The sequence below is a fragment of the Archocentrus centrarchus genome, chromosome 5 (assembly GCF_007364275.1).
Source record: "Archocentrus centrarchus isolate MPI-CPG fArcCen1 chromosome 5, fArcCen1, whole genome shotgun sequence".
Lineage (NCBI taxonomy): Eukaryota > Metazoa > Chordata > Actinopteri > Cichliformes > Cichlidae > Archocentrus > Archocentrus centrarchus.
In genome coordinates this window covers 5895435-5921811 of record NC_044350.1, presented here as the reverse complement: position 1 = coordinate 5921811, position 26377 = coordinate 5895435, and the positions used below count along the sequence as shown (strand labels likewise).

At 40.6% G+C, this 26377-nt stretch overlaps 1 protein-coding gene across 1 annotated transcript in view; it reads left to right on the top strand.

The window, feature by feature from the left end:
• The window catches only part of chl1b (cell adhesion molecule L1-like b), a 76868-nt gene that overhangs the window by 12161 nt on the left and 38330 nt on the right, over positions 1-26377 (top strand). Inside the window, 2 exon segments of the mRNA XM_030728593.1 lie at positions 22851-23032; positions 25732-25749. Coding sequence (XP_030584453.1) covers positions 22933-23032; positions 25732-25749 — 118 coding nt within the window. The 5' untranslated portion in view covers positions 22851-22932.

The following is a 26377-nucleotide window of genomic DNA, read 5'->3' as shown; positions in this document are numbered from 1 at the left end:
AATTTGTTCTAATAATATAAAAAAGAAAGATCACATATAAACAAAATTAATCTCAGATCTTTTGCTTCCATATTTGACACAAAAGAAATAAATGGCTGCCAGGATTCAAAAAAGAGTTTGGTTGATCCTTCAGTAAAGCAGTGGATCTTTTCCAGTTGTAAAAAGTAAGAAAGCGGGTGTTTCACAGCTGAACTCTACCAGTCTGTCTTTGTTACTACAATATCTCCCACTACTGTCAACTTGGCTCTATTTTTTGATTTTAATTGTATTGTTTTTGATTCCTGGCCAATAACGGAAATCTCATTAGTCATACCCAGATATGTCTGGGCTTGGAAATGGAAAGACAAAAACATCGTAATTGGGTTTGATGGCAGAACACTACAGTCACTTGTCCAAGGTGTAATTGTACAAATTCTGAACATCCTAGTTTCTTACTCACATTTTTAAGGTATTGTAATAAAGATCAAAGGAACCTAAGCCTAGACAGATAGCAAGTTGTCAGATATGTATCAGTATTTAATCTCTTTTTCTTAATTTTGAAAATGCTTCAGAGCAACCCCCAAACTAAATGCACTGATAGTATTACAGTTGCCTCTTTCTGAGGTTAACTGTATCTAGTTCACTTGCATTTTGATCAATCCTGTTTTTCAATAACCTCATTCTGGATTAGCAGCTGAGCGCTCAGGCGCAGCAGACGACCAGTGATAGAGAATCAAAGCTGTCTACTGAGAAGTGTGCTCATGTTGCTAAGATGCAGCGTACCGACCATTGTTCATCATCAGGCACAGCTGAGGAATATGCATTATGGATGAGACAGTCATTCCACATGTAACACATAAACTGTTGAAGGTCTGAAGATGAAAGCTTGGATGGCAGACAGCGAAGAGTCTGCCTGACACTGACCATAGATCCTGCTGTGACCACAGCATGAGGTAGAATCAGAGATCAATCAAAGCCTTTCGTTAATGGAGCCAACAGTAGAGATGAATTCGGCTTGGTCTGTTACCAGCTTCCTTAAAAGCAACATGGTGAAAGCCATTAAGCACTCGAGTTTTCAAGACATCTTACATCTATAGGCATGTGGAAAAAACACAGTGTGCCAACTGAAGTGTAAATATTAACTTTCTGTCATCTGTTGAAGACATGCACGGGGAGTTAATTTTTTATCCCCGATAGTCGATAGAAAGTGTCATAAATGAATCACAGCTTCCCCTTATTGAGTTATTCTGTTTCACCCAAACCCCCTTCAGTCACTGCTAGTAGGGCAAACAAAAGAGCAGCAGTGTTTCATCAAACTTTGATATGTTTAAAAGACAAGTGTGAAAATGTTTAATATGTAATTACAGTTTTATCAGTTACATGGCTACATGCAAATAATTACAAAGGAGAAATACTAACAGACAAAATGTTTTCTATGAAATCTACTGTCAAATGTTTCCTCCATGCTGTCCCAACTTCAGTACCAAAACAGAGCAATTGCTAAACCTCCTTTTAATAGAGTCTTTCAGGGAGGCACAGGAAGAGGAACAAATGCCTCTATTCAGTGGTGTCCAAAATGCTAATGCCTCCAGCTCTTAACACGTTTATAAGGGTTCCCATGTCACGACATGGCATAGCCCATCCCTAATGGTGGCTGTGGCTAGGGACTGCATGAAAAAGCCAGACGCATTGCACAACATGAGAAATATGACAACAAGATTACTGGTTTCCTGGGAAACAGGGTGGTTGAACCCCATGTTTTCCTCATGAACAAAAATGCACACAGGCATGTTATGTCACACTGAGATTTCTTTTCTTGTCTTTAGTCACTGAAACCTCTGTGTGGAGCATGGACCATGACATTTACAATATCTAAAAAAAGTAACTGGTGTTGTGTGTTTTTTTTATGTAACAAATTGGCTTTGTTGGCTGGTTTAAAGGGAAAAAGAGGCAGGAGAATGATAGTACAGGTGCTATCATTGAGCAGTTAGCTGTTCCACTGGGTTATAGTGAATTCTGGTAACTATGCCCTTCCAAGTTTCTCAATAGGGAAAACTTTCTGCAAGCAAATAAATGAGGGGTAGGCAGGCTTTAGTGATTGCTTGGGAAAGTAATTACTCCTTATCTATATGGCTTCTGGAAAAAAGTCTGCAGAGCCAGGAAGCAGCCTGCAGGTTTATTCGATTGATATTATGTCAGCTGCTCAAAATGTGTTTCTCGAGTGACAGTCCTGTCAACATGTGGAACACGTCCAATACAGTATTGACCAGTTGAAATGATCAGACAACTCAGTGCATCCAACTACTCTCTCACCTCTTAATTCCATTTTCAATATGCTGTTTTACAAACCAACCAACAGCTGTTACAGGCAGACAAGACAAACATCGGACTGAAATAATTGAACTAAGGTGAAATCTTGTAAGAATTCACTCCGAATGGTGCTATTGGTGTTTACATAGCATGGACATGATATACACTGGGGTATACTGTTAGTGAGGTGGTAGACTGAGCCTTTCTCAGTGAGCAGATTAATAACCTGCCATTAATGAATTTTTGAACAGGACTCAATTACTCCTTGTGTGGGAGCCAGTCTGTTGTGTGATTTTGTTAATAATACCACATTGAAAGTGTTTTTGGTGAGGTGGTTCCTATGTAAAATATGATTTTAAAGTAAATACACTGCAGTTCTTGTTTTACTGTAGCCGTGGATGGTCAGAAGGTTTTGGTGGTGAAAGTAAAGAAAAAAAAATGGTGAAAGAAAATGCTTCCTTATGATTTTTTTTTTTTTTGTATCATTTTACATGCTGTGTAGATATTCATTAGGGATGTGATGATTCTCCTAATCCATAGTTTGGCTCATACCTCAACCTTTGGTCCATGCTTTTGGTTTTTATCTCTTTTTTTTTTTCCCAGGCATGATCACTTAATCATCACCTGATTATTAACAAAAAATAAACTGCATTATTTTGTTGTATTTTCAGTTTACATAATGTTAAAATTTAGCACTTACACCAGACTGCCACATTCATCTTGAACTTCATCACTCCTCTGTTAGAGAGCTCAGCAGTGGTGGCAGTGATTGTGGCGGCACGCTGGCATGAAGCAGTGGTTTTCCACAGAGAATTCGGTTCCTCACATCCCAAATACTTCCTGTTTAATGCCTGTATTTTAAAAAATCAAGAATGATGAGCTTTAAGTTGTGAATATGAGTCCAAAGGAAGCTATTCAGACTACCTTTGGTCAGTCAAATATTTGAGCACGCTGCTGAGTTGGACTCCTTACACCGTGACAAAAAAAGTCATGTTTACCTTTCTATTATTTAGACAGTGAGACATCTTTTTTGATGGACTACCTTTGTTTTCGTTGCCCCTCTTTTCTCTTGCATTGCTACCATTCCATCATCGATTCTGCTTTTAATTTGTTGACATTACCAAAGTCATCAAAGGAAATACTGAGCCGGAGGTCGCTGGTACCTTTCAGCACTTATGCTGATTAAAAGGTACTTTTATGTTGTTTGCCTTTGGATGGTGTGTCACAGAGCTCACAATGCTTTGTGTTCAATCATGAGTTAACCTGATTATCCAGCCACCACATGGGTCCACTGGGAGATCAGCTCGCTGCCCAGCTCTCCATCGGTCAACCTGTTACTGGGATGTTTTCCAAGCCACCAAACAAATCTATAATGCGCCAGTGTTTGCAGCAGCTTGTGCGATTATAATACACCTCTCGTTTCTATGACTGAGTCTATGGATACAGATGGTATGCCAGCACTAATGATTTTTATCTTCATTTCCTTCCCTCACCCAGTTCTGTTGTAGGTTCGATTTTATGATTAAGCAAATTGGATTTTATCCCACTCAGTGCAGACCACAGATAGCAGCTAAATGATGCTGCTCCTTCAGCATTTGGGCATACATTCACAGTCTGAGAAAGCCAGACTCCTTTTGCTCTAACCACTTGATGCCTCTTGAGACCTCAATGAACTCTCTGTTTGCTCATTTGAAATGTAGAGCTTTTTTACTGCCTTAACTCTTAACCTGACACTCTTTAAACCCTTTACATACATGGAATTGAAAACTAAATGCATATTCTGCCCTGATTAATAGGCACACATAGCTTGATTTTTAAAAAAATTTTTTTAAACTTTTTTATTTTGTGTGTGTGTGTGTGTGTGTGCGTGCGTGCGTGCGTGCATGCGTGTGTGTTAATTTTAAGTACCGTATTTTCCGGAGTATAAGTCGCACTTTTTTTCATAGTTTGGCTGGGGGTGCGACCTATACTCCGGAGCGACGTATATGTGACATTTATAACACATGAACCAAAATACTCCAGCCACTTGACATCTCCGTGAACTGCAGCTTTAAGGCAGTCTTGCGTAACCTGTGGGCGCAGTGGATGATGGATGGAGAGCACAGCTTAACGGCAACTGGGAGAATGCGCCACCCAACTTTCCTGGAAGTCATTGGATGGATCAAGAAAACATGGGCTTCAGTGACAAACCATCCTGTTGGGATTCAGAAAGGCTGGAATAATTGGAACTGCAGCTGACGACGAGTCTGACTAACGCGACACAGAAGAGGAAGCGGCGCTTCGTCTACGGAGTGTACGGAATTGTTTAGAAGTGACACCGAGGATGAAGAATTCAATGGATTGATGGTTTGGTTAACTTGTTAGTATGTTCTTTATGCTATGGTTATCTGAATAACTTAATGTTACGTTAACATACTGTAGCGATTCTCTTAGTTAGAGAGCGTGTTGATGTTGTGGGATTTCGGACTGTTCGGGAGGTTCGTGAAGGCAGCATGGAGAGAGAGAAAAAGACCGAGAGCTTGCCTGTGTGTGTGTTGCTGTTCCGCTGTTGTAGTTGTGGGTGGCGTGGCTGTGGCCTACAGCAGCCGTTTTTCTGTTAATAAAGACGACCTTTGTTGTGAATATCGCCGACTTTGGAAGTGTGTTTACAACGTAACAATACCGAACACGTGTTCGTTGTGCGTCATGTAGCTGAATGTGCTACGGTAGCATAACGTAGGTGTAACCGTGTTCGTCCTGTTCTTTAAACCATTATTATTTTAAATTGCCGTTCAAGATGGAATTTGTGCTCTGGGTCTCGGATTCTATCAACCCCCCCCCCCAAAAAAGTGCGACTTATAGTCCAGTGCGACCTATATATGTTTTTTTCTTCTTTATTATGCATTTTTTGGCTGGTGCGACCTATACTCCGGAGCGACGTATAGTCCGAAAAATACGGTACCAACAAATGGTGTAGTGAAAAGGAATTGTCTATCGGCACTATATCATATATCAGAGTGTATGATGTCTGATATATGCTGTAATACGTAATTAATTTTTCTTTTACAGACCATAATTTGCTGGAAAGTTAATAATAATTTGCTCCCATTAGGGAGAAACAAAAGGATGTCAATCTACAGAGGGCTGAATTCAAAGAAAATCCAACTGAAAATGATGTGGCAGGCTAGTCCATTTAGCTGAAATTTCATTGCAATAATTCAAAATGGTACTCAATAGTTTGTATGGCCCTCACGTGCTTGTATTCATGCTCCTAATGAGATGACGGATGGTGTCCTGGGAGATCTCCTCTCAGATCTTGACCTGGGCATCACTGAGCTCATGGACAGTCTGAGGTGCAACCTGTAGTCTGCGTGTTCCTCCATGGATGTGCCTCTCCAGGCCATCATTGACCCATCACCAAACCGGTCATCCTGAATGATGTTACAGGAAGCATAACATTCTCCAGACCCTTTCACATTTGGAACATGTGCTCAGGGTGCCAGTGGTGGACCTCCCAATTCTGGTATCCTCTGGCATTGCCAGTCAGGCTCCATGGTGCAAAATTAAAAAATCACTATCAGTGTTAGTACGTGTGCATGCCCAGATATGAAAAGTTAATATTCTGGAGATTTCTTGTGCTGTTTTTAGATGTAGGTCTGAGCTGTTTTATACTGAACAACTGAAATAATGCTATAGTTTTATTTTACAAAAATTATATATTGGTATGTGTAAGTTTTTTTTATATATTAAAAAACAGGGTACACCATCTGGATTTTAATGTTTCTTTAAATTGCTTTGGACTCACTGTTTTCTTGCATGTAAATGTGGCTCCCCTTATTAGTAAATTTAGTAAACCAAATCTGGATAAAAAAAAAAATCAGTTTAGAATCATCTTTATTTTTTAATTCTAGTGGAAAAATTATATATTTTTTTAACAGTAGAGTTACAAATGGGCATAATAAATGTGTGTATAAAAAAGCAGAGCAGTCTCTTCACTCATAGTCACTTCTCCTCTGTATGACTTTTAGTACAACAAACAGCAGACCTCCACCCACATGCACAAAACACAAAGCGATATTCTGTCTTCAGGCACAGCTTTTGATGTTAGCCTGACAAAGGCACCAATTCCAACGCTCCTTTCACTGGATTTTTTAATGCCCCGTGTGTCCTTTCAAGTTGTGAAAAGATAACTTTCTGGGTGTGCCTCATGTTTCAGTTTGAAGCAGGCATTTGTTTCATTTGTTCGAGCATCCTTTTCAAGTGGCAGCAGCTCTTAGAACCACTGAGAGCTTTAAGCTCTTGATTTGGAGACACTCTCTATATCTGTCATGGGTGTTTGATGTCGGGTAGATATTGCAGCATACACACGTTATCCTGTGGTTACATTTCCTGTTCTAAGGCTTACTCCACAATGATGTCATTCCACTATACCAGCGGTGCACATAAATGGTAAAACAAGGACACAAACCTGATCTTTTTATTGGCCGTTCAGTATTACACCCAACAAATAAACTGTGACTGTTTGTCCCCAAACCAGCAGGTGCTGCTTTATGTGCATCTATAAATTTCTCAGGTACACTACAATTTATTAAGCTATAGGCAAATGTCAAGTGCTTGCACCTCCTCAACAGGCCCCTCCAGACACGCTGAATAATTTATATTGAGTTGAAATTTTATAAGTCACTACTTGCCTGAGTCCCAAGTATCCTGTGCTGTGCTCGAATGGCCTGGAACACATATAGCATAAAAAAATATAACTAGACACTGATAAGAACAATTTATCAAATGGAGCCAGAAGGGATATTTGCATGGTAATACAGTTTCTGGTGTACTTTATAGAATTGTGCCCGTGGGCTACTACACCTGACGTTGGCTAATTGGCTATCAGGAGAGGCCGTGAGACGAGTGGGCATGCTGGTTTCCCACCACTGCAAGCTTCCTTTGGTCCAGAAGTTAAAAAAAAATAAATAAAAAGAAAAGAGAGAGAAAATAAAAGAGAAAAAAAAAGCTAAGAAATATGTGGTCTTTTGGGGTGATATATCTTGAGTAAATATTCAAGGATTTCCTGCTGTTGCTAAGGCAAGTAACATCTAGACAATACTGTCAGCCCACACACACACTGAAGTGGTGCTCCTTTTTCTCCTCCGTGAATGGCTGCGAGGATGAGGCTTGAAAGGTTGTGCAGTCGGCCTATTGACGAGCATGTCTGCGCAAAAACACACACAGATGAGGCCTCGCCCTTTAAACCCCCCCCTCCAACCCTACACAGACACATCTTTAATTCTTCTCAAATATTGGTCCTGCCTCCTCATCTCTTGCTGCGCGTCCATGCGAGACAGAGCCCACCGACATTTTCCACTGCAGGATTAGCTGTGTAGCGCAACGGGTAGCTCTGCCTCAGCGGTCCTGAAGGGCTGACCCCGAGGTGTGTGTATGAAGAGGGGACCAGCAGGACACTCCTTAAAAGGCTATTAGATCCTTGCTGCTTATTATGAGGGGGCATGCGACTGAGTTATCTGTCCTGCTTTCTCTTGTCACAGGACTATAGGCGGAAAAAAGCCTGTTTTCTGGAAATAATTAATCCTACTTGTTGGCATAATAATTTTGAGGAGTAGACGTTGCTGGTGCCTTGAGTGTTTCCTCTGACAGGTGGGCTGCTGCTGACGAAGATGATCGTCTTCTCAATTAATGTCCTACCTGCAGGATCTTTCCATTAAATTACAGCTGATCCGCCCTCTCTGGAGAAGAGGATTTGATTCAGGCTAGTTGGTACACTTGTGTATTCTTGTGCACGATGTGTCCGTGCGCGTGTGTGTGTGTGTGTGCGTCAGTTCTGATACCGCCAACTATTTGGAAGGCTGTGTGTCCAGGGTGTATCTCAAAGCAAACCCAAGCCTGGTTACCATGCCTACACATTTCACCGCAAGACACCGCGTTTAACTTAATGAATTTATTTTCAAGCTTATGTTTGCTGCTGCATTCTCTGTCAGCTGTGTACACACTCTACATAGTTGTGGCGCAGAGGCCTTCTCCATTGCTAAAAGTGACCTGGGGAGGAAATAGGTTATTGATTCTAGGGGGGGAAACATGATTAAATTGAGTTCCAAGTGGGCACTTCATCTGAACTTGTCTACAGGAGAGAAGATACGACTCTAGAAGGGACTGTCTGCTTTTGTCCAGATTTTGGTCTGCTAATCACTCTTTTGTTGTACTTGAATTAAGGGCTCCGTTCATCATAAGTCTGCATATTATATAGAACGTGGAGTCATTGAAATTTAAAAAAGTGTCTTTTTGCAGACGTGGAAAACACTGGCATTTAAATATAACTTATTTCAAATGAAAAACTAATAAATAAATGGGGAAAAAAATATGTGGATGTAGGGGTTGCAGGTTCATGTAGTAGGAAGTTAGGTCCAGACTAATGGGTGTTTCTGACCATGAAGCCTGTCGTGCTATAGCAACTGCCCACTACCTCACCTGCGGGACGTCTGTGGGTGCAGATGGAGGTGCAGGCAGCAACAAACTTGACCTGAATGATAGCTGCAGGGCACCTGATGGAGAACCTACAGTAAACAGACACCTTGGTCTCCAACACTTTGGTTGCATCCCCCTATTTTTGTGTAGATATTTATTCCTGGCTTCTGACATCAGTAAATCTCACTTTATTTGCTTATATGCCAATAATTGTGGGAATACCATTATTTGGCTAATCTATCTGTGCATCCCCAGTGAATAATTAAGATAATTTTCAGGCACTTTCAAAGGCATGATTTTCCTGGAATGCAATTGTTCTGCAAATAACAATAGTTACAGTATTAAATCAAGAAAATTTTGCATTTGCTTGTCATGCTTTCTTCCTCACTGTATTATGCAGCCAGAGATGCAACAGACGTTGTTGTGCACATTGTGTTCAGTAGGTGTGCTAATCAGGAGTAGAGATCCCCTGATCACTGCCATGATCGCAGAGTGCACCATCTGTGATGCTCTGATGGCCGGCAGCCTGACTGAGAGAGCTGGGTAAGAGCGTGGTACTCTCTCCTGTCCTCACTGGCCTGCTCTCTGCTCTGCCTTAAATCTCCTGCTGTATGACTTTTCTGTTTTACTTAACTTGAAAGACCTGGAACCACTTATCACTTGCTTGCAGACACTTCTTAAGCTATTACTATTTTAAAAATGTAATGTAGTTCAGAAAAACCACAGAATGAGTGGAGCCCCGCCTTTGCTGTTTTTTTTTTTTTTTTGATTTGTCTATTTGTTTTTTTGTTTTTTTTTAGATATTTCTTGATCATTGTCTCTGTAGTGTGCCGCTCCAAATAAATCACCTGTCACCATGAATCTGGAAATAATTGAGTGGAGCCTATTAAAGTGTCACAGATAATAGAGAATACAAATAAATGTGGGTAATTTCATTGCTGGAATTTTGTCTGTTTTCCATTTGCAGTCACAGGTCGTAAATAGTACCAGCCACATCTCTGGCAGTAATGCACGGCGTCTTGCTGAGTTCAAATAGAGTTGCAACTTGTTTGTGACGCCATTCCCAGACTGTGACCTGCGATAAGCGCAGAAGCATGTAGCCGGCTGCAGTAAGCCGCTACACAATGCATCAACCCAGGAAAACTTTCAATGCATAAGTGATCAGTATGAAGATAGGGGCGCCTGTTACCATGACAACCTATAAGAAAACCCATACAAAAAGATGCATTGGCTGTCACACTGATTCAGAGAATCTGCAGAGAATATAGAAGTTGGTATCAGCTAAAGGCAGGCTGCCCTGCTTCTGTCTGCCAGTGCCAGGTTAGAGGCTTATTGACCGTTTTTGACAGACTGACTAGCAGACGAGTTTTTGGTGAAGTGGGCTGTGGGCCCAAAGTTCAATTAAAAGCCCCACTCTGTGTGACGCCAGCACATTTGCCAAATGGTGAGAAAAGTGTAAATCAGTCTTCGTGCTTTCTCAGCAATCTGGCTGTCCTTCAGGGATATTGATGGCTCTGCCTTAACTCATTTTTTAAAACTCCATTTAATGCTACAACATTTATCTTATCCAGACGGTTTGAAGGCGGTTTTTAGGTACCACATGAGCACCTGCTTTGTAAATCCATAGCTACATTTTAAGATTTTAGTGGGGCTTTGAACCGCCTGCATTTTTCTTCTTCTGCTCACAGAGCAGCCGGCGGGGGAGCAGTGCAGCTTTAGTTTTAAATGTGCCTGGTGTTGTTTCTGCTCTTTCAGCCTTGTCTTGCCCATCAGCGACAGCATGTCAAGAGAGCAGTATTTTAATTCCAGAGACATGACACGGCTGTAGTCCTCCATCTTGTAGTGGTCAGATAATGTTAAGCGATTGCTGCTTGAGGCAGACAAGAGATGTGTCGTAGATTAAAGCTGTTGTAATCATTTTCTGTGAGAAAACAGCGGATTATCCCAGTTTAAATGCAATTTCTGAATGAGTACTTCCCCTGTGAAGTCAAAGCATATGACACATGGCACATCAGATGGCCCACGAAGCGTGGTGAAGGCAGAAAATAAGCCAGCTATATTTATGAGAGTTTAGTGAGTGGCTGATCTGCTTACACTTTCTCCTCAGCTTGGTTCACAGTGTGAATAAATGTTTGCCTTCTTGCCCTCGTCCAAATCGGTGAATCAGCTGGGCTCAAAGTGTGAATGAGCTGGAGCGGCAGAGAGAAAGAGGAAGAGGCTTTCCCCGGGGCAGTGCTCGGGACAATGTCAGGTTTGTCTGGCCCGAGTGCATGAACACTAAGCTTTTCGGAACTGGCATCTCGCCCCGGTACCTACCCATCTCACACAGCTTCCAGAGCTGCCCGGCCCCGGAGCACTAAGCATTTGTGCAAAGTTCATAAGGCTTCCCTCTGTTTGTGTGGCCATAATGGAAGCTCCATCCTGTTGTAGCTCAAAGAGTGTTAAGGGGCTCTGAGGGCCTGGCGCTGGCGTTGCAAAGGCGTGTGAGTGTTCTCGGTTACTGACTTTGGCTGGCGGCATTCATTATGAAAAGACTAGTGTCCCCCTGTAACACCCCCCCCCCACCCCCCAAGTGGGATTTCTGAATCTCAAGCTCCATTATCAGCATCTCCTTCGTCAGGTTTGCCTTTTAAAACCAATTTCCTAAATGATGACTTCGAGCTAGATAAAATAAAAAAGGAAGAGAAGTTTTTGACAGGGCTGGAAAAGGCCAGCACGGAGGGGGGGGGGGGGGGGGGGGGGGGGGTGTTAAACTAACACTGTCAACCTGCTGTAATGCTAATTGTAAGGTACAGGCAGCAAAAGCGGAGCTGTGTTGGAGAGAGAAAGAAAGCCACCAGAGAGTATTTCCCATTATTATCTTATATATTTCTCATTCAACAAAGAATGATCTAGCCTATTGTAATCAGTAATTAATGGATGCAGGTGAATAGATCAGCCGAACAGGTCAAATGGTGCTAAGTTTGCAAAATTTGCCTTGTACTTTTTTGCATTTTAAATACCTTTGTAGTTCTCTTGGGCTGTTTTTTCTATTTGTAAAATATCTAATTGCAACAGCGGGCCAATGAGATGCATTAGCTAGTTTCATGATTGTAGCTTTCATTTATAAACCGATCTCCGGTGCTTTAGGCCTGGTGGGGGGTCAGCTTAGGCCAGACATGCTGCAGGGCTGGTAATACACAAGCTAAACCCCTGCTATTTCTGCTCCGTCTTATAATGGTATACAATCTTTACTGGTTTCTAACCATCAGCATTTGTGAGGCCCGAGCGATAACAACCTTGTCATTAGCGCCTTCAAGTTCTGTCAAGCAGCAATGCCTTTGGTTGGTTTTTCACCGTGGTTACGACCTGCATCAGCATAATTCAAGCATGACCCTCCTCCCCCCTTTCATTTTCTGCTTTTCTCCCTGTTAAAACCCAAGTCTTTGACTAGGGTCCACACCATACATCATCCAGACTGGGAGTTGTTTCCTCCCTTCCCCCTTCATGTGTTATGAGAGAGAGAGACAATGCTCTTTTTCTTTTTTTTTTTTTTTTTTCGTTTTGGTGGAAGGCTCTTATCAACAGTCTCAACACTCTTTGCACACTGTGATTTCCCCAGACATGTCACCCACCCATCATTCAAGTCCATCTGTATGATCTTGGAGTTCCGGTTCACCAGTGTGGAACAATCAGGTCCACTTAAATATATACAAATTAAAAAAAAAAAAATTAAAAAAAAGGAAATCAGTGTCTCTTCAACCGCTTACTGAAGGGAGATAAGCCATGGGAGCATGTTTTAAAAGCTCCAACAATGACTAATGCTGGGCGACAATCTTCAGCAGTATTAACAATTAAGTAGATTGTGACTGGCTGACAGAAGAAGATTGGAGCAAGAGCAAAGCTCAACAGATTTTTGCACAGCGGGTGATCTGTGCTCCCACCCTGCTCACTGCTCGTATTTTTTCTTCAGCCGGTCATTGCAAATTAACACATTTTATCGAGCCTTCAGGTGCAGACATCTCAGCTCATGCTGAAGGGAGGTGGAGGGGCGAGATGGAACTTGCATTCCTCCACTCTCCTCTGAATAGCCTTTAGATCGGGCTTTGTGGGAATGATTGTCAGTGGCTTAATGAGCGCATTTGCCAAACTGCAGGCTTTGGCAACATGTATGACTGCAGCGCCTCTGTTTGTGTCCACCTCAAGTCTCTGTGACACAGCACTGAACGGGCTCAGCGCTCTCTGTGTTTTCTTTTATCTTTTTCTGCAGAATTCAGAGTTTTCCTCAGTCATGGTTACTTTTTATTCTGGATGTTATTACCTGTAAAGGAATTGTTACTCTTCCCATGGGGCCCAGCGCTGAAGATGAAATGAAAGCTTGTGAGTACCCTACATAATGTTAGGATGTCTGTAAAGCTGTTGCAGCACATTTGGGTTCATGTTCTGGCCCTTCCACGTGCAGGTTTCTACAAAAGCAAAGACAAAAATAACTGCTTTCGAATTCACATTATAAAATCTTTAAAGAATTAAACACATGTTGGTACATTTGGCTGCTTTTTTGCTTTTTGTAAATATAATACACTTTAGGTGAAGAGTGAGCTGTGTGTCATAAAGAACAAAAAATGGCTTTACAGTTACTTTTATTCCCACTTTTTATTCCCTTGTTTCTTATACCATGTGTTTTGAAATATCCAAACTAGAGCCAGTGACTCAACAAATTGTTCCTCAAATAACTGTCACAAGAAAATTGAAATGTTAAGGACTAAATATTTTCATTGTTCCTTCTGGTCTCATTTAGTGAGATTTCTAATACACTAATAATTAGGATCATACTTATTATGGGACATAATTGTCTTTGTAAGGATTGTGTAAAAATGTTATAATGTCATTTTTTACGATAAATCTAGCTGGACTTTATGTTGACTAAATGAACAAATAAAATAGTGTTATGAGACTACTCATAATCTCTCTCTCTCTCTCTCTCTCTCTCACTGATTAGTGTGTGTGCACACACATTATATTTCCAGATCCACTCTAAGTGTCTTTAGTCTGACTCACAGTTGGGAAGTAGATTACATTTCACTGTCTGGATCTACTCTGCAGTGATGAGAATAGACAGAGAGACATCATCACAGTGTTGCATGAACTGGGACTTTATTTTATCTTATGGTGCAGCAAACATGGTACATAACATTAGGATGACTGTTAAGCTGATTCCAAGGCTGATCTCAATGCTTTATGAGTGATTTCTGTAAATTAACTGTCACTCTTTGTTGTGGTCATAACAAGTAGCCAACAAGTCCACTTCTTAATTAAAGGGGATGGATGGCTCACCCTGTATACAACTATGCTTACACCATACTGCTACATTTATATGTATTTATTTAAAGGAACTATTTTATCTAAGTACAGAACTGTGTTATGGTAGTGTGACATAAGAGATTCTGGTGTTTTCATGGTTACTGCACGGTTAATATGTCTGCAATAGATCATCCTTCTGTCAGTGTTCATCTGTCACTGCTTTTAAACAAAGACAATTCATGGCTTGTTTTTATTAATGTTTTCACAGTTGAGCTGTGAAGAGTGGCTTTGAAATAAAGTCCAAGTGGACGTTTACATTGCTCATGAAATTATAACAGGTGTACAGGTACACAAAGTGCTCAGCACTCCTGATAGCATAATATTTCAATAAGGTTTCCATCAAATCTTATGGTATGTCATCATTTCTCTTCCCCACATTGAGGTTTTTTGTCATATTGTCCAGCCCTAGTTAAACAGCAACGCGCTGCATGCAATCCACTGTCAGGATGATTTTCAAGGCCCTCACTAAACAAACACAGACTGTATCCACGTTCATTCTTCTTCCTGTCCTTTGGTTCTTGCCAAGGCACATTTACATCAAAGTTGCATGGAACAATTAAAGTGTTGACTTTTCAGCTGACCTCCAGGTACATCACTGCAGACCTCAGATCAGTTTTGTGTACTCTTCCATTCATCCACTCAAAGGAAGCGTTCTTGGAAGCATCTTGCTTTCATCGGTTAAGTGTTTTTAAAGAACTGTGCCAAAAGCAGTTTGTAGTGAAACTGCGTGATTCCCTTTAAAGAAGCAGCTACTCGTGTGTTCTTTCATGTTTAGATGTTTTGGGATTACTGAACATGTTTTAGGGAGTAAAAAAAAAATCTACATTCTTAACCTGGAAGCATTTCATTCAACAACTGGATACACATTTTAACCAGTTCTCCATGTAGCTGTTTAGAAATTGCTGTTGATAAATTGACAGGAAATTAGATCACTTTTTTATTTGGATTTATAGTTGAAGATAAACTAATCTAAACACTGTGATTTTTGCCTTGTTGTACTTAAAGGCTGTAAATCTTTAGACTGTAGTTTTCATCGTCCATTTTGTCTCGGCAAACTCTGCTCGACCCTAATAAGTGACAGAGGGGCGCTGGAGTGGGGCCACACATCCGACAGATGTGTCAAACAGCTAGGGTGACACTATCCAGATGCTCAGCTCAAGTGCGGAACAGGAAATTCAAATGAGGAATTTTAGTGAGCAGAGAGCCTCTCATTTCACAGGCTGAAATTATCACTTGGACTGCATGTATATGAGACACCTGAAGGGATTAAAAATGGATAAGTGGAAAAGGGTGTTTCTGTGAAAACAGGGTTTCCTTGCCCCTATAGGAACATCAGAATTTCCTAGTTGTTGGCAGAAATAAATTGCTTGGGGGTCTGATCGAAGTAAGGATTTGAGATATGAGAGCCATCGATCATGTCCTGCTGTGGCACAGCTTCATCTGGGGAAATTGCCAGCATCAGTCAGACTACATGAATGAATGTGGAGTGGAACACAAAATAATACTCCAGTGCCCACAGTCCAACTTACGAATTTCATCTCTTTGCTGGGCTACTCAGCGAGGATCACACGCTAATGTGATTATTGTCCTGGGCAAGGGCCACTCCTGTGGGACTTCAAAGAGAGCAGATCAGAGAGAAAATGAAAAAAGCTGTAAGCTGTGATGCAGACAGGAGCAGCGCAAACCTTTCTTTAGCTTTAAATATATTAACAGGTTCAGAGTGAAGACTCTCAAAGCATAGCACATACATCCTGGGTGATTTACTGCCATGTCATGTGACATGCTTTGGTGATCAGTTTAAGTGTTTTTATTAAACATATGAATTATGCAGCAGACGATAATTAAAACTCATAATCCAGAGGAGAGATAATAATTAGCTGCAACCATATATGAAGACGGTATGTCTGTACAGTTTTTAGTCCTCTTTTTTAATATTACAAGCACAACTGAGACACACTGCTTCCCGGCAAACAAAAGAGCAGCTAATTAGAGGCTGGGGAAAAATATGCACGCGCTTTTGTTTGTGAAAAAGAGCAGAAAGCTTTCAGAAAAATGCACATTACCGACAGGATGAAAGCATGCAGTGGTTGAAAAGCTCTTCAGTTGTTTGCTCTCTCTTTTGTCTAATGAACTAGAACATACATCCTTGCTGTCCACTTCCAGCTGGTGACATGATCATCCTGCTGCAGCTCCACAACACTCTGCTGGTCCACTGCAGTATGTAGTAGATCTGCCTCTCTCAGGTAGTAAGAGTTCTTGCAGGGTTATGAAGGACTTTCTTCATTAGTTCATACACAACACGGGGTCACAAACCACACAGCTCATCAGTGCACCTGCTCTATATCTTTTACACCTGAGGACCTCACCTCATTCCTAGCTCATAGCCTCTTCCATCCTCATCCTGTCATCACTCCACTCCCAGTGCTCTCAGCATCCGAAAGCTAGAGATCCCTGAAATATTAATGGTGTGGTAATTGAACAGTCTTGCTTTCTGAAGTGCTGTAAAAATCAAGCCCGATCTCAATTAGTCAGGCATATTATCTCTTATTGCTTCCTATACTCATTTATCATCTTGTTTCTGTTTTTTCTTTCTAATATTTTAATATTAGATGAAATGCATGTAGAAGAATACTCATAAGGCTTATCATTGCCAGAAGCTTAGAATACAGTCTAAATTCAGAGGAACAAATGGGGAAGACAAAATGTCAAAACACAGGAAAATTAATTTGTACATTATAAAAAAAAAAAAAAAAGTTACAAGCTTTATTTTTCACCATGAGCTAGACAGCGTGAGAATTGCAAGAGAAATGAGCAACTGACTGGAGAAAAAAGGAACAAAATGGCTGAAAAACAACTCATTACACACATCAGAAGCAAGGCAAGTCAATTGGCGCTTAGTGTTAATCAGCTGGTCCATTGTTTTAATTGTTCTTGAGTGATCAAATGGGAATCAGAGTGGAGGCATTATCAAGACCGTGAGAGGGGCGTGTGGAGCTGCTGTCTTCCCGTCGCAGGTCTTTAGCACGGAGAATATTTTAATCCAGTCTGACAAGACGAGGATCTGCTTAATCCTATTACAGGCTTGCACATTAGACTACAGTAGACCCACACTTCTCTGCCTGTTGTCTTTGTGTGTGAAAGGAGCAGATGGTGCCAGCTCAAGGGCCTACTGTAGTGAACTTTGTATGGCCCCGCTTGGACCCCACCCTGTTACTAAACAACACATTAACAAGTTTAAAGAATGCTACAGAAACAGCTTGCTAGTGTGGTCTTTTTCCTTGAAATACTTCCTTACATTCTCTGATCCTTTTATATAAACTGTTAGTACATGTTTATGGCTTAAAGTTTGGGTGTTAAGCTAGAGCAGATGGCTAAACTATAGGAGTCAAGAAACAGAAAGACGCAGCTTGCCAGTTGGACTGTGAAGGCGTGCCAGAATTGTTTCCTTAAGTAAAAGTCAGTGAAAGCTACACAATAATTGAGTAAATAGTACTGTAGTGTGAAGAAAAGCTCTTGGAATCAACATTGGGAAGTTAAAGGGCACTGAAATTATTTATATAAAAATATGCTGTAATTTGTACTGACAGGTCTTAAGTCAATCTTTCAAAGGTCTTAAAAATGCTAAAATGCACAATAATTGCACAATATTTAATAAATGCAATAATTTACTTGACAATAATGCACAATAAATATTTAACAGTGATGACCAATAGTTAAATTGTTACCAGTCTGCATTTTAAAGTGCCTTTGAACAAGATACTTAGCCTTAAACTGCCTCTGAAGTGCCTGTTAGTATCTTTGAATGTGATAAAAAACAATGTACTGTATACAGTTGTGGTCAGAATATCATAGTAATTTGGGGCTTTTGATGATTTCTTTGAACTGTTCTTTTCCCAGGGTGGAATGATTATACAGCATACTTAATGACGTTAAAAAAATTGGGTGCACAAGTTTGCATTTATTTTGGATTTTATATAATTCAAACATGGTCAGAAGTATACATACAGGCTCAAATATATACATACACTCAAATCTTTTAATAAGTTATGCTGGCTCTACAATGTCTTTCAACTGGGCCAGGGCCAAGGCCTATTGACATCTTGTTAGTGGCCATGATTGACTACAATTGGTAGTTTCCCTTTGCCAGCATAAAAAAAGGGTTAGTTAGATTGACCAGTACTCAGAGCAATGGGAAAGTCCAAGTAACTGAGTGAAGATCTAAGAAGCGGTAGATTTACACAAGCTGGGAGCCATTTCTAAACAACTGAAGATCCTAAGATCATCAGTTCAAACAATTGTACATAAGTACATGTTATGCAGCTGTGTCACCATTTTGCCAAAGTTTGGAAGATGATCCAAACTGTCACTCTCAGACTGAGATTGAGCTATTTGGTCTCAGTGACAATAGGTATGCTGTTCTTGAGTTTGAGGCTTTCAAACTCAAGAACACTGTACCAGCTGTCAAGCATGGTGGTGGTAGCATCTTGGTTGACATGCAGTACATTGCACGAAATGGATGAAGAAGGAGGGCTCCCAAATTCTTCTATTTTACTTCAGAACAACAGCTAGACAAACTTGGACACAATTGGATGTTCCAACAGGACAATGACCCAAGACACACAACCTGTTTAGGAATGGATAAAGCAGGCTAAGCTTCTTGGCCTTCCCAAAGCCTCGACCTCAGACATATTGAAAATTTGTGGAACATGCTAAAAAGCCAGGTTTGTGTCAGGAAACCAACCAATTTAAATGAGCTCTATCAATTCTGCCAAGAAGAGTGATCAAATATCCAGTCAGAATCATATCAGAAGCTTGGTGATGGCATCCGGTCGAGTTGCAACTTTTTAAGCGACATTTAACGAAACATTAGTGTATGTATATATTTGACCTTATATGTATACTTATGACCCTGTGTGGATTAGAAAAATTCCAAAATAAATTCAAACTTGTGCACCCAATTATTGTTGTTTAAAGTCATTAAAGATATACACTGTATAATCATTCCACCCTGGAAAATGAACAGTAATTTGGGGCTTTTAATGATCATTAAAAGCCCCAAATTACCATGACATTCATGTCCATGATGAGTGTATGTAAACTTCTGACCATAACTATGTTCGCCTGTCCATTTACAATATTTTGTTTTTTCTTAGAACACATGTTGTTGTGTAGCTGTTAATAATATCAAAAAGCACAAATTCAATCATAAAAATTGGTACCAGACAATGTTTATGGGGCATGTTGTATTTTGTGTGGAGTATAAAATTGGGTACAATGGATATTATTGTTGTGAAATATCATATAATAGTTCAGGACTCCACAGTCTTCCCCATGTGCACATTTGCATTTCTAACATGAAAGCCTATACCAGCAAATTTGGATTAGCTCACTAACAAAGACACATCTGTTTTTAATGTTCAACACAAGCACACAGAGTAAATGATGCAGTTTTTTCTGTTTTAGTCATTGTGGAGTTGGTCTTAGGTTTAATTCTGAGTTGCATTAAAACAGAAAACAGAACATTAGATATGGTGATAACAGAAAAGAAAATCTCAGAAACGAAGTGATTTCTAACCATGCTATTTACTTTTTTTAAGGCGCTGACAGCACACTTTCCTTAAAACAGAAAGGTTTAGTCAGCCAACAAAACACATGTTCTGGTAGTAAAAGTCTGAAAAGGAGAGATGAGCACTCTTTACAAAGAAACTTTTTTTTCTCACAGCTCCACAGTTACCTTAAGAGTAAAGGACTGTCTGGGATAAATAAGGTAACCGGATGATGCTACTGTGGCTACTTGTGGCCCAGTTTGCATGCTCAGTGGATCAGACAGTTTAAAAATGGAGCTTACCAAGACGGGAAACTAAATATGTCACCTGGAACAGAGTGACAAAGCACTTACAGTCCCAGACCCCAGCAATTAGACTTACACAATGTTTGGCTGTGCACAGTTGTTCGGACATAACGGGTAATTTATAGACTTAATTTTAGACTCTTACAAGTTAGTGTTTGATATTTTGTATGACAGATTATCAACCAAGAATATAATTGGCACATCACTTGATAGCTACAGCCCTTATCCCTGCCATTTCTTTGCTAATAAAAAAGCTTGTGAAAATGTTGGGTGGATTAATTTTAGACAAATTGATTAATACTCCAGCTGTATTTTCATTTAATCTCGTAGTCCATGTAATATCAACAAATAGTGGAGCATTCTGATAAAATATCTATCCCCACTGTCCAAGTTATCTTTGAGTCCATCAACAGCCCTAAGTCCATAGATCATTGGTTTACAGTGATTTCCTATATTGAAAACATAGTAGTTTCCTTCTTTTGAGAATGCAAAAGCAGAGAATACTGCTTTCTTTTTTGCCCCAATAGCCCACAATTTGGAACAGTTGGGAATGCCAAGACATTAATGATGCTATCAAAAATTAGGATACAGTGCCTTTGTATCAAATGGATCTACATTCAAAAATTATTTGGTCTCGTTGACAAGGGAAAGTTTGTCGGAGAGTGCTCTAAATCTGTCACTTGGAGAGAGCTTTAAAGTGCAGAGGCAGATTTCACTTGGCCCACATCCCTTCATTTCCCTCCATGCGCCCCCTCCGCAGCGGAGCTTCTGTCCCTTCTGAGCCTTGGCTGAGGAAGGTTAGAGTTCATACTGGCCTTCCCACAGCGAGCAGCTTTTAACCTTCTGCCAGCTTCATCAATCTCTGGCTGGTGTGATTGCTCCCGAAAGAGGCGGGGATTAAGTGCAGCCCGTGGTCTGTAAATCAGGCGAGCTGGAGAGAGAGGGGCGCCCTCTCTCCTGTGCATCATATAGTTCCAATAGGCACCATACCCTGCAAGTTCAGTGTAGACATCATCACTCGCAGCAGTTAAGCAGACCTCCCTCAGCCAGATGGCCAAGTCGGTTCTGAATAAATGTTTAACGAGGGGGGAACAAATTAAATCAGAAGGCAAATGATCAGGCACAGTTTGAACAAAGTGTAATCCATCTAAGGTGTTGTTAGGTTGGTAAAGGATTTTGGCTGGCGCAATAAGACAATGAAAGCGCACTCTTCTGGGGATTGTAACCCCCGATCCTCACTTCTTAACCAGGCAAAGCTTACCAACAGTGTACAAGCTAATTAGTATGAAACACCTTGCTCTTTATTTGAATCTGTTTTATCAACATGAATCACCATGTCTGGGAAAGAGTGAAATAAAGAAAAGCCTAGGGCAGTTCTCTAAAAGAGTTTGACACACAAATCTTCCATTGGAAATGTAGCCAATAGGCATAAATTGTGATTGAGTGGGGTGATGTATATGATATGGAGTGCTTCGCATCTTGCTGGTGATGCTGTAGGTGGGTGGAGCAGAGGTCACACATTGGTTCACAGAAGCCACAGACAGAGTTAATACCATCACCATGAGGCATGGTTGTAGAGTTCAGAGTGCACATTCATCTGACAACAGCCCTCCATCCAATGAATGTAATCGACTCTTTTTTCCCCTACTCTGGTCAATTATTCGATTACATTTCTTGAACAGGAGTTTGACCTCAGTGTTGCCTATTGAAGCAGCCAGAAGATTAGAAAAGCACAAGTTGGATTTGAGCGCTTTTGTAAAGAGCAAACTCATTTAAAGATACTTCTCAGCTGGTTGAGCGCAGAGTAGCTACTGTGACGCTCATATCTCGGCTACTACTTAACAACGCCCCCACGTTTTCCTTGACATTAATTGGATTGCCTAGCAACATTAATACGATAATTGGAGAATTACTGGACTTTATCCTTTGTGACGCTCCTTGTTACATTTCTGTTCTACACAAATGTCACCAAGACTCCCTGTAGACCAGTAGCCTTATGATTTCACATTTCTCTAAAAGTGTAATGTTTCTCTGTTGTGTCTCTGTTTGTTTTGGGGCATATTAGCTGTCGAGCTAATTACTCCAGCGTGACCTGCTGAGCTGGGTCACAGCCAACATGAGGCATACTAATGAAGCGACACCCCAGAGGGTTCTCATAGTACTTCTCCAAGACATTCCCATACATCGCTCTTTTCCATCCTCCTTTAGTTCTGCACTCTGGACCAATCATGTGCTCATTATGGTCCAGACTCTGGTCTGTTGGATGGAAAATTATCCAGCGCTCTGTACTCTCCAGCTCAGTTGGGGTGCAAGTGCAGACAGCTTACTCAGTCTGACTGTTAACTATGTATGCTTTTTATGTCTCCCACCCCTCAGGCAGCAGTATTTGCTGCAATAAAAGATAAAATTGTGTGCATTCGTAATCTCTTTGAGCCATTGTTATCAGAAACATGCAGGCACAGATCAAAACAGCACAGTGATTTAAATCGGCCAAACTTTGATGGTAATTTTGATGTTGATTTCAATCTAGGCTTTTTCCAAAAGTAATGTTGAACATCTGCCATGCGTTAATAAATCCACAGGCTTCCTCATTTGTTTATTTCTTTCCATTGTTGCTTAAGAAATATGCTTTCTGCTGCGCACTTCCACAGACTACAAAACAATGTGATTCCCAGGGGAAAGGGGATGATAGGAGGCTTTAATGTGAATATTTTTTCTTTGTCATACCAAAATTTGAACTAGTTCAGAGTAGAGTCCCTGTTGATGGAAATGAAAATGTGTGCCTGGTTATGCCTGGCTCAGAGAGCAGTCAGGTTCGGAGTCACGGGGGATTTGTTGTGTTTGGGGTTTTTGCCTTTTTCTCTGCCAGCGTGTGGGTGGATTCATGGGGACTTCTACATTTGTGCTGCTTTCACAGGTACTGCATCTTCACCAGAGACATGAACTGAGTACGTAGCGGAGAGCATTCATTTCCTGCGACTGTCCGAGATCCTGAAACCATGAGGTTGCTGAGGAGCCCTAGACCGGCCACAGCGCTGGTTGTGGTCACCTGTATTTGTGCCTTTCATATGACTACAGCATTTGACATCCCACTGGAAGGTGAGTCGTGATTGTCCAGCAGCAGGTCACACATTCTCAACAAAGGATGCTGGATGATTGTCAGTTGTAGTGAAATGGGAGGGGGTTCAGTGAAATAACAAAAGAAATAGAAAAGTTTTTTTTCCTACTTTCTATTAAAGAAAATCCCACTGCTGAAAAAAAATGATGACATCATGTGGATTATCCAGATAAAAAGACATTATTTTTAACAACAGGACTCTGCTTTCAAGTTTGTGAATGTAATTTTTGTATTCTGTGAGCACCACAAAAATCATTTCCATTTTGTTTGATTGGGAATTACAGTAAATATCAGAGAAACATTTCCCTAAACTTTGGCGAAAAGAAAAGAAAACTAAGAATAAAAGACGCTGTTAAAGTGAGAAAATGATGTGAAAACAAATGCTTGAGCGAAATGCGTAGCTGTGTAGGAAGGCACTACTGTTCTGGTTGACTCTAAGCACTTTTTTAGGAAGTAGCTGTTTTCAGAAATCTTTAAAAGCGAAACAACGTGTGTTCAATGCAAAGATAGTGAAAGATTAGCAGCTAAAGAAGAGAGACTGTTTATGCAATCACCAGACATTTTATTAGGTACACCTTGCTATTACCGGATTGGACCCCCTTTTGCCTTTAGAACTGCCTTAGTTCTTATTGTCATAGATTCAACAAGGTGCTGGAAACATTCCTCAGAGATTTTAGTCCATATTGATTTGATAGCATCGCACAGTTGCTGCAGATTTATTGGCTGCACATCTATAATGCCACTCTCCTTTCCTAAGACATTACAAAGATGCTCTGTTGGATTGAGATCTGGTGATTTTGGAGGCCATTTGAGTACAGTGAACTGCTGTGATCAAGAAACCAGCTTGAGATGCTTTGAGCTTTGCGACATGATGTGAAACACTGTGGTCATAAAGGGATAAACATGGTGGGCAACGATACTCAGGTGGGCTGTGGTGCTTAAATGATGCTCAGTTGATACTAGGGGGCCCAAAGTGTGCCAAGAAAATATCCTCCACATCATTACACCAGTACCACCAGCCTGAACTGTTGATACAATGTAGCATGAATCCACACATTCATGTTGTTGATGTCAAATTCTAAGGGTTAATGCTCTACCATCCAAATGTTGCAGCAGAAAAAGAGATATTTTCTCTTTTTTGGATCATTGTCTGTAAACCCTAGAGATGGTTGTGTGGGAAAATCCCAGTAGAACATCAGTTCAGACAACCAATCACCCTTCTTCCCTGATCCGATGCTCTGTTTGAACTTCAGCAGGTTGTCCCGATGGTGTTTACATACCTAAATGCAGCGAGTTGCTGCAATGTGACTAGATGTTTGCATTAATGAGCAGTTGGACAAAGTGGCTGGCGAGTGTATAAAGATGACTGTAGGTCTGAAAAGTGAAGCTAGTGCTGAAGTGCCTTAAACCTGCAGTTTATCTAATGGAACCCTGTGGTTTCAAAAAGAAGTCAGACTGTATGGATGTCTATGAGAAAATAACCCAATTTCACTCAACAGTGAAACAACCGTAAACACCCTACAAACAAACCTAATGTTTGGGTAAAAACTTTTCTGATGAGTTTATGGTCTCAGTCGCTAGTTGCAAACTTATTACATGTGCTTCCATAAAAACAATATAATTTCCAAACTCAGGCCACAAAGGTGAGCTCAGCTGTAATTCCAGTAGATCGGATAATCTCTTTGCCAGTCAACATCAGCTGATTGCTCTGCTGATTCATTTTTTCCCATCCATTTGGCATCTGCAAGCCACTTAACAACCCATGCCCGCCCCCTTTTATGCTGTGTCTGACTTAATCAGAGTCACATTGATAGCTGCTCTGTTCTGTCAGGGGGTCTGCTGTTCTCTCTTCCTCCTGCTTTCCATGTGTGTGAGTGGAAGCACAAGATGGTCCCAGAACAGAACCAGAGTGCAAGATATTAATTACTGCAGATGGAAACAATAATCTTTTGATTGTACTTGTTTACAAGTAAAAAATAGATAAATAAAGATGTAATTCATCTGACAAATAAATCATAAAAGTTATGGTGAGTCTGCTAAATTGCTCTGTGATGGGTTGCAGTTCTGCACAAATTGGTTCAATTTTGACATAACAGACTGACACTCAGCTGCATCACATAAACACACACATTCCAGGCTACTCCAAGAAAATGATTTACGAATGAAAGAAAGGTTAAATGTATAAAGGGTTGTTTGTTTATGCTCATCCACAGAGAGCACTTCTCCTTGAAGTGCTTTTTATCAGAAAAAGAAAAGCATTGAATAATTTAGAGGGGAATACATCACACTGTAGAGAACTGTTACAATCATCAAGCATTTTGTGAATTGAATATATTCACAGCTATTATCCTGTTTGAATCAGGTTTTTCTTTCCTTTTGTGTGAGCTCTCGGTGTGTGTATATCCCAGTTTTCCTTGGAAACACACATCAACCTCTTCCTCTAAATTATTCAGTAAAAAATATCTCTTATGGGCTTGATCAAGAACAGTTCAAAAAGGTTTTGGGAAAAAGGCGAATGCAATTTTGGGGGCTCACCGTCAGAAAAATCTTATTAATTCTGCCTTGTGTTTTGCATTACTTGGGTGTATGTTGTATTTAGAGAATACTTGACAAGAAAGGATTATTCCCAAACTGCTGACTGTTTCTGTTTTATTTCCCCCTGCTGCAATGGATTATATAGTTTTAGGTCACATAAACAGTAAGTTTACCCTGCCATACTGTAGCTAGTATTAGAGACATCCTCTGGTCTCTTCTTTTCATCTCGTGGCTTTCCGTTGAGCTCAGCACTAGCGTTACTAACAGCCATATGTGTTGGATCTGAGTCCCATGTGTTATCAGTCATGACTCCATTATACTGGTATTTACAATTCTAGGACTCGTGACATGTGCTTTTCCAAATCCTACCATTAATTCAGTGTTGTGCATTTTCCATCCACACCCCATCAAAACTTTATCATCAAGGCCATCAGAGACTAAAGGAAGAGCTTTTATACCAGAATAAACCAAGTCTAACAAAGTGATTCATTTCAGTGGCACATTATCACCTTTATAGATACATTTGTTTTTGGCTAGAACTCATTTATGAATTCATATAGTAACTGACATAATAGTGCAGTGGTTCCCAACCAAGCAGTTATGAAGCCAGTGCCATAAACTGCAGTTCCTCAAGTGGCCACTCGAAGCTTGCTACAGAAATGAGTCAAAACCCAGAGATTTCAATGGTACAGTGCTCAATATTAAAGCATTAACCCTTTGAGGTCTGAGTTGTCACTGCTGAAAACCATAATCTTAGCCCTAACTCTGTCCCAAATGAAAATGAATGAAAA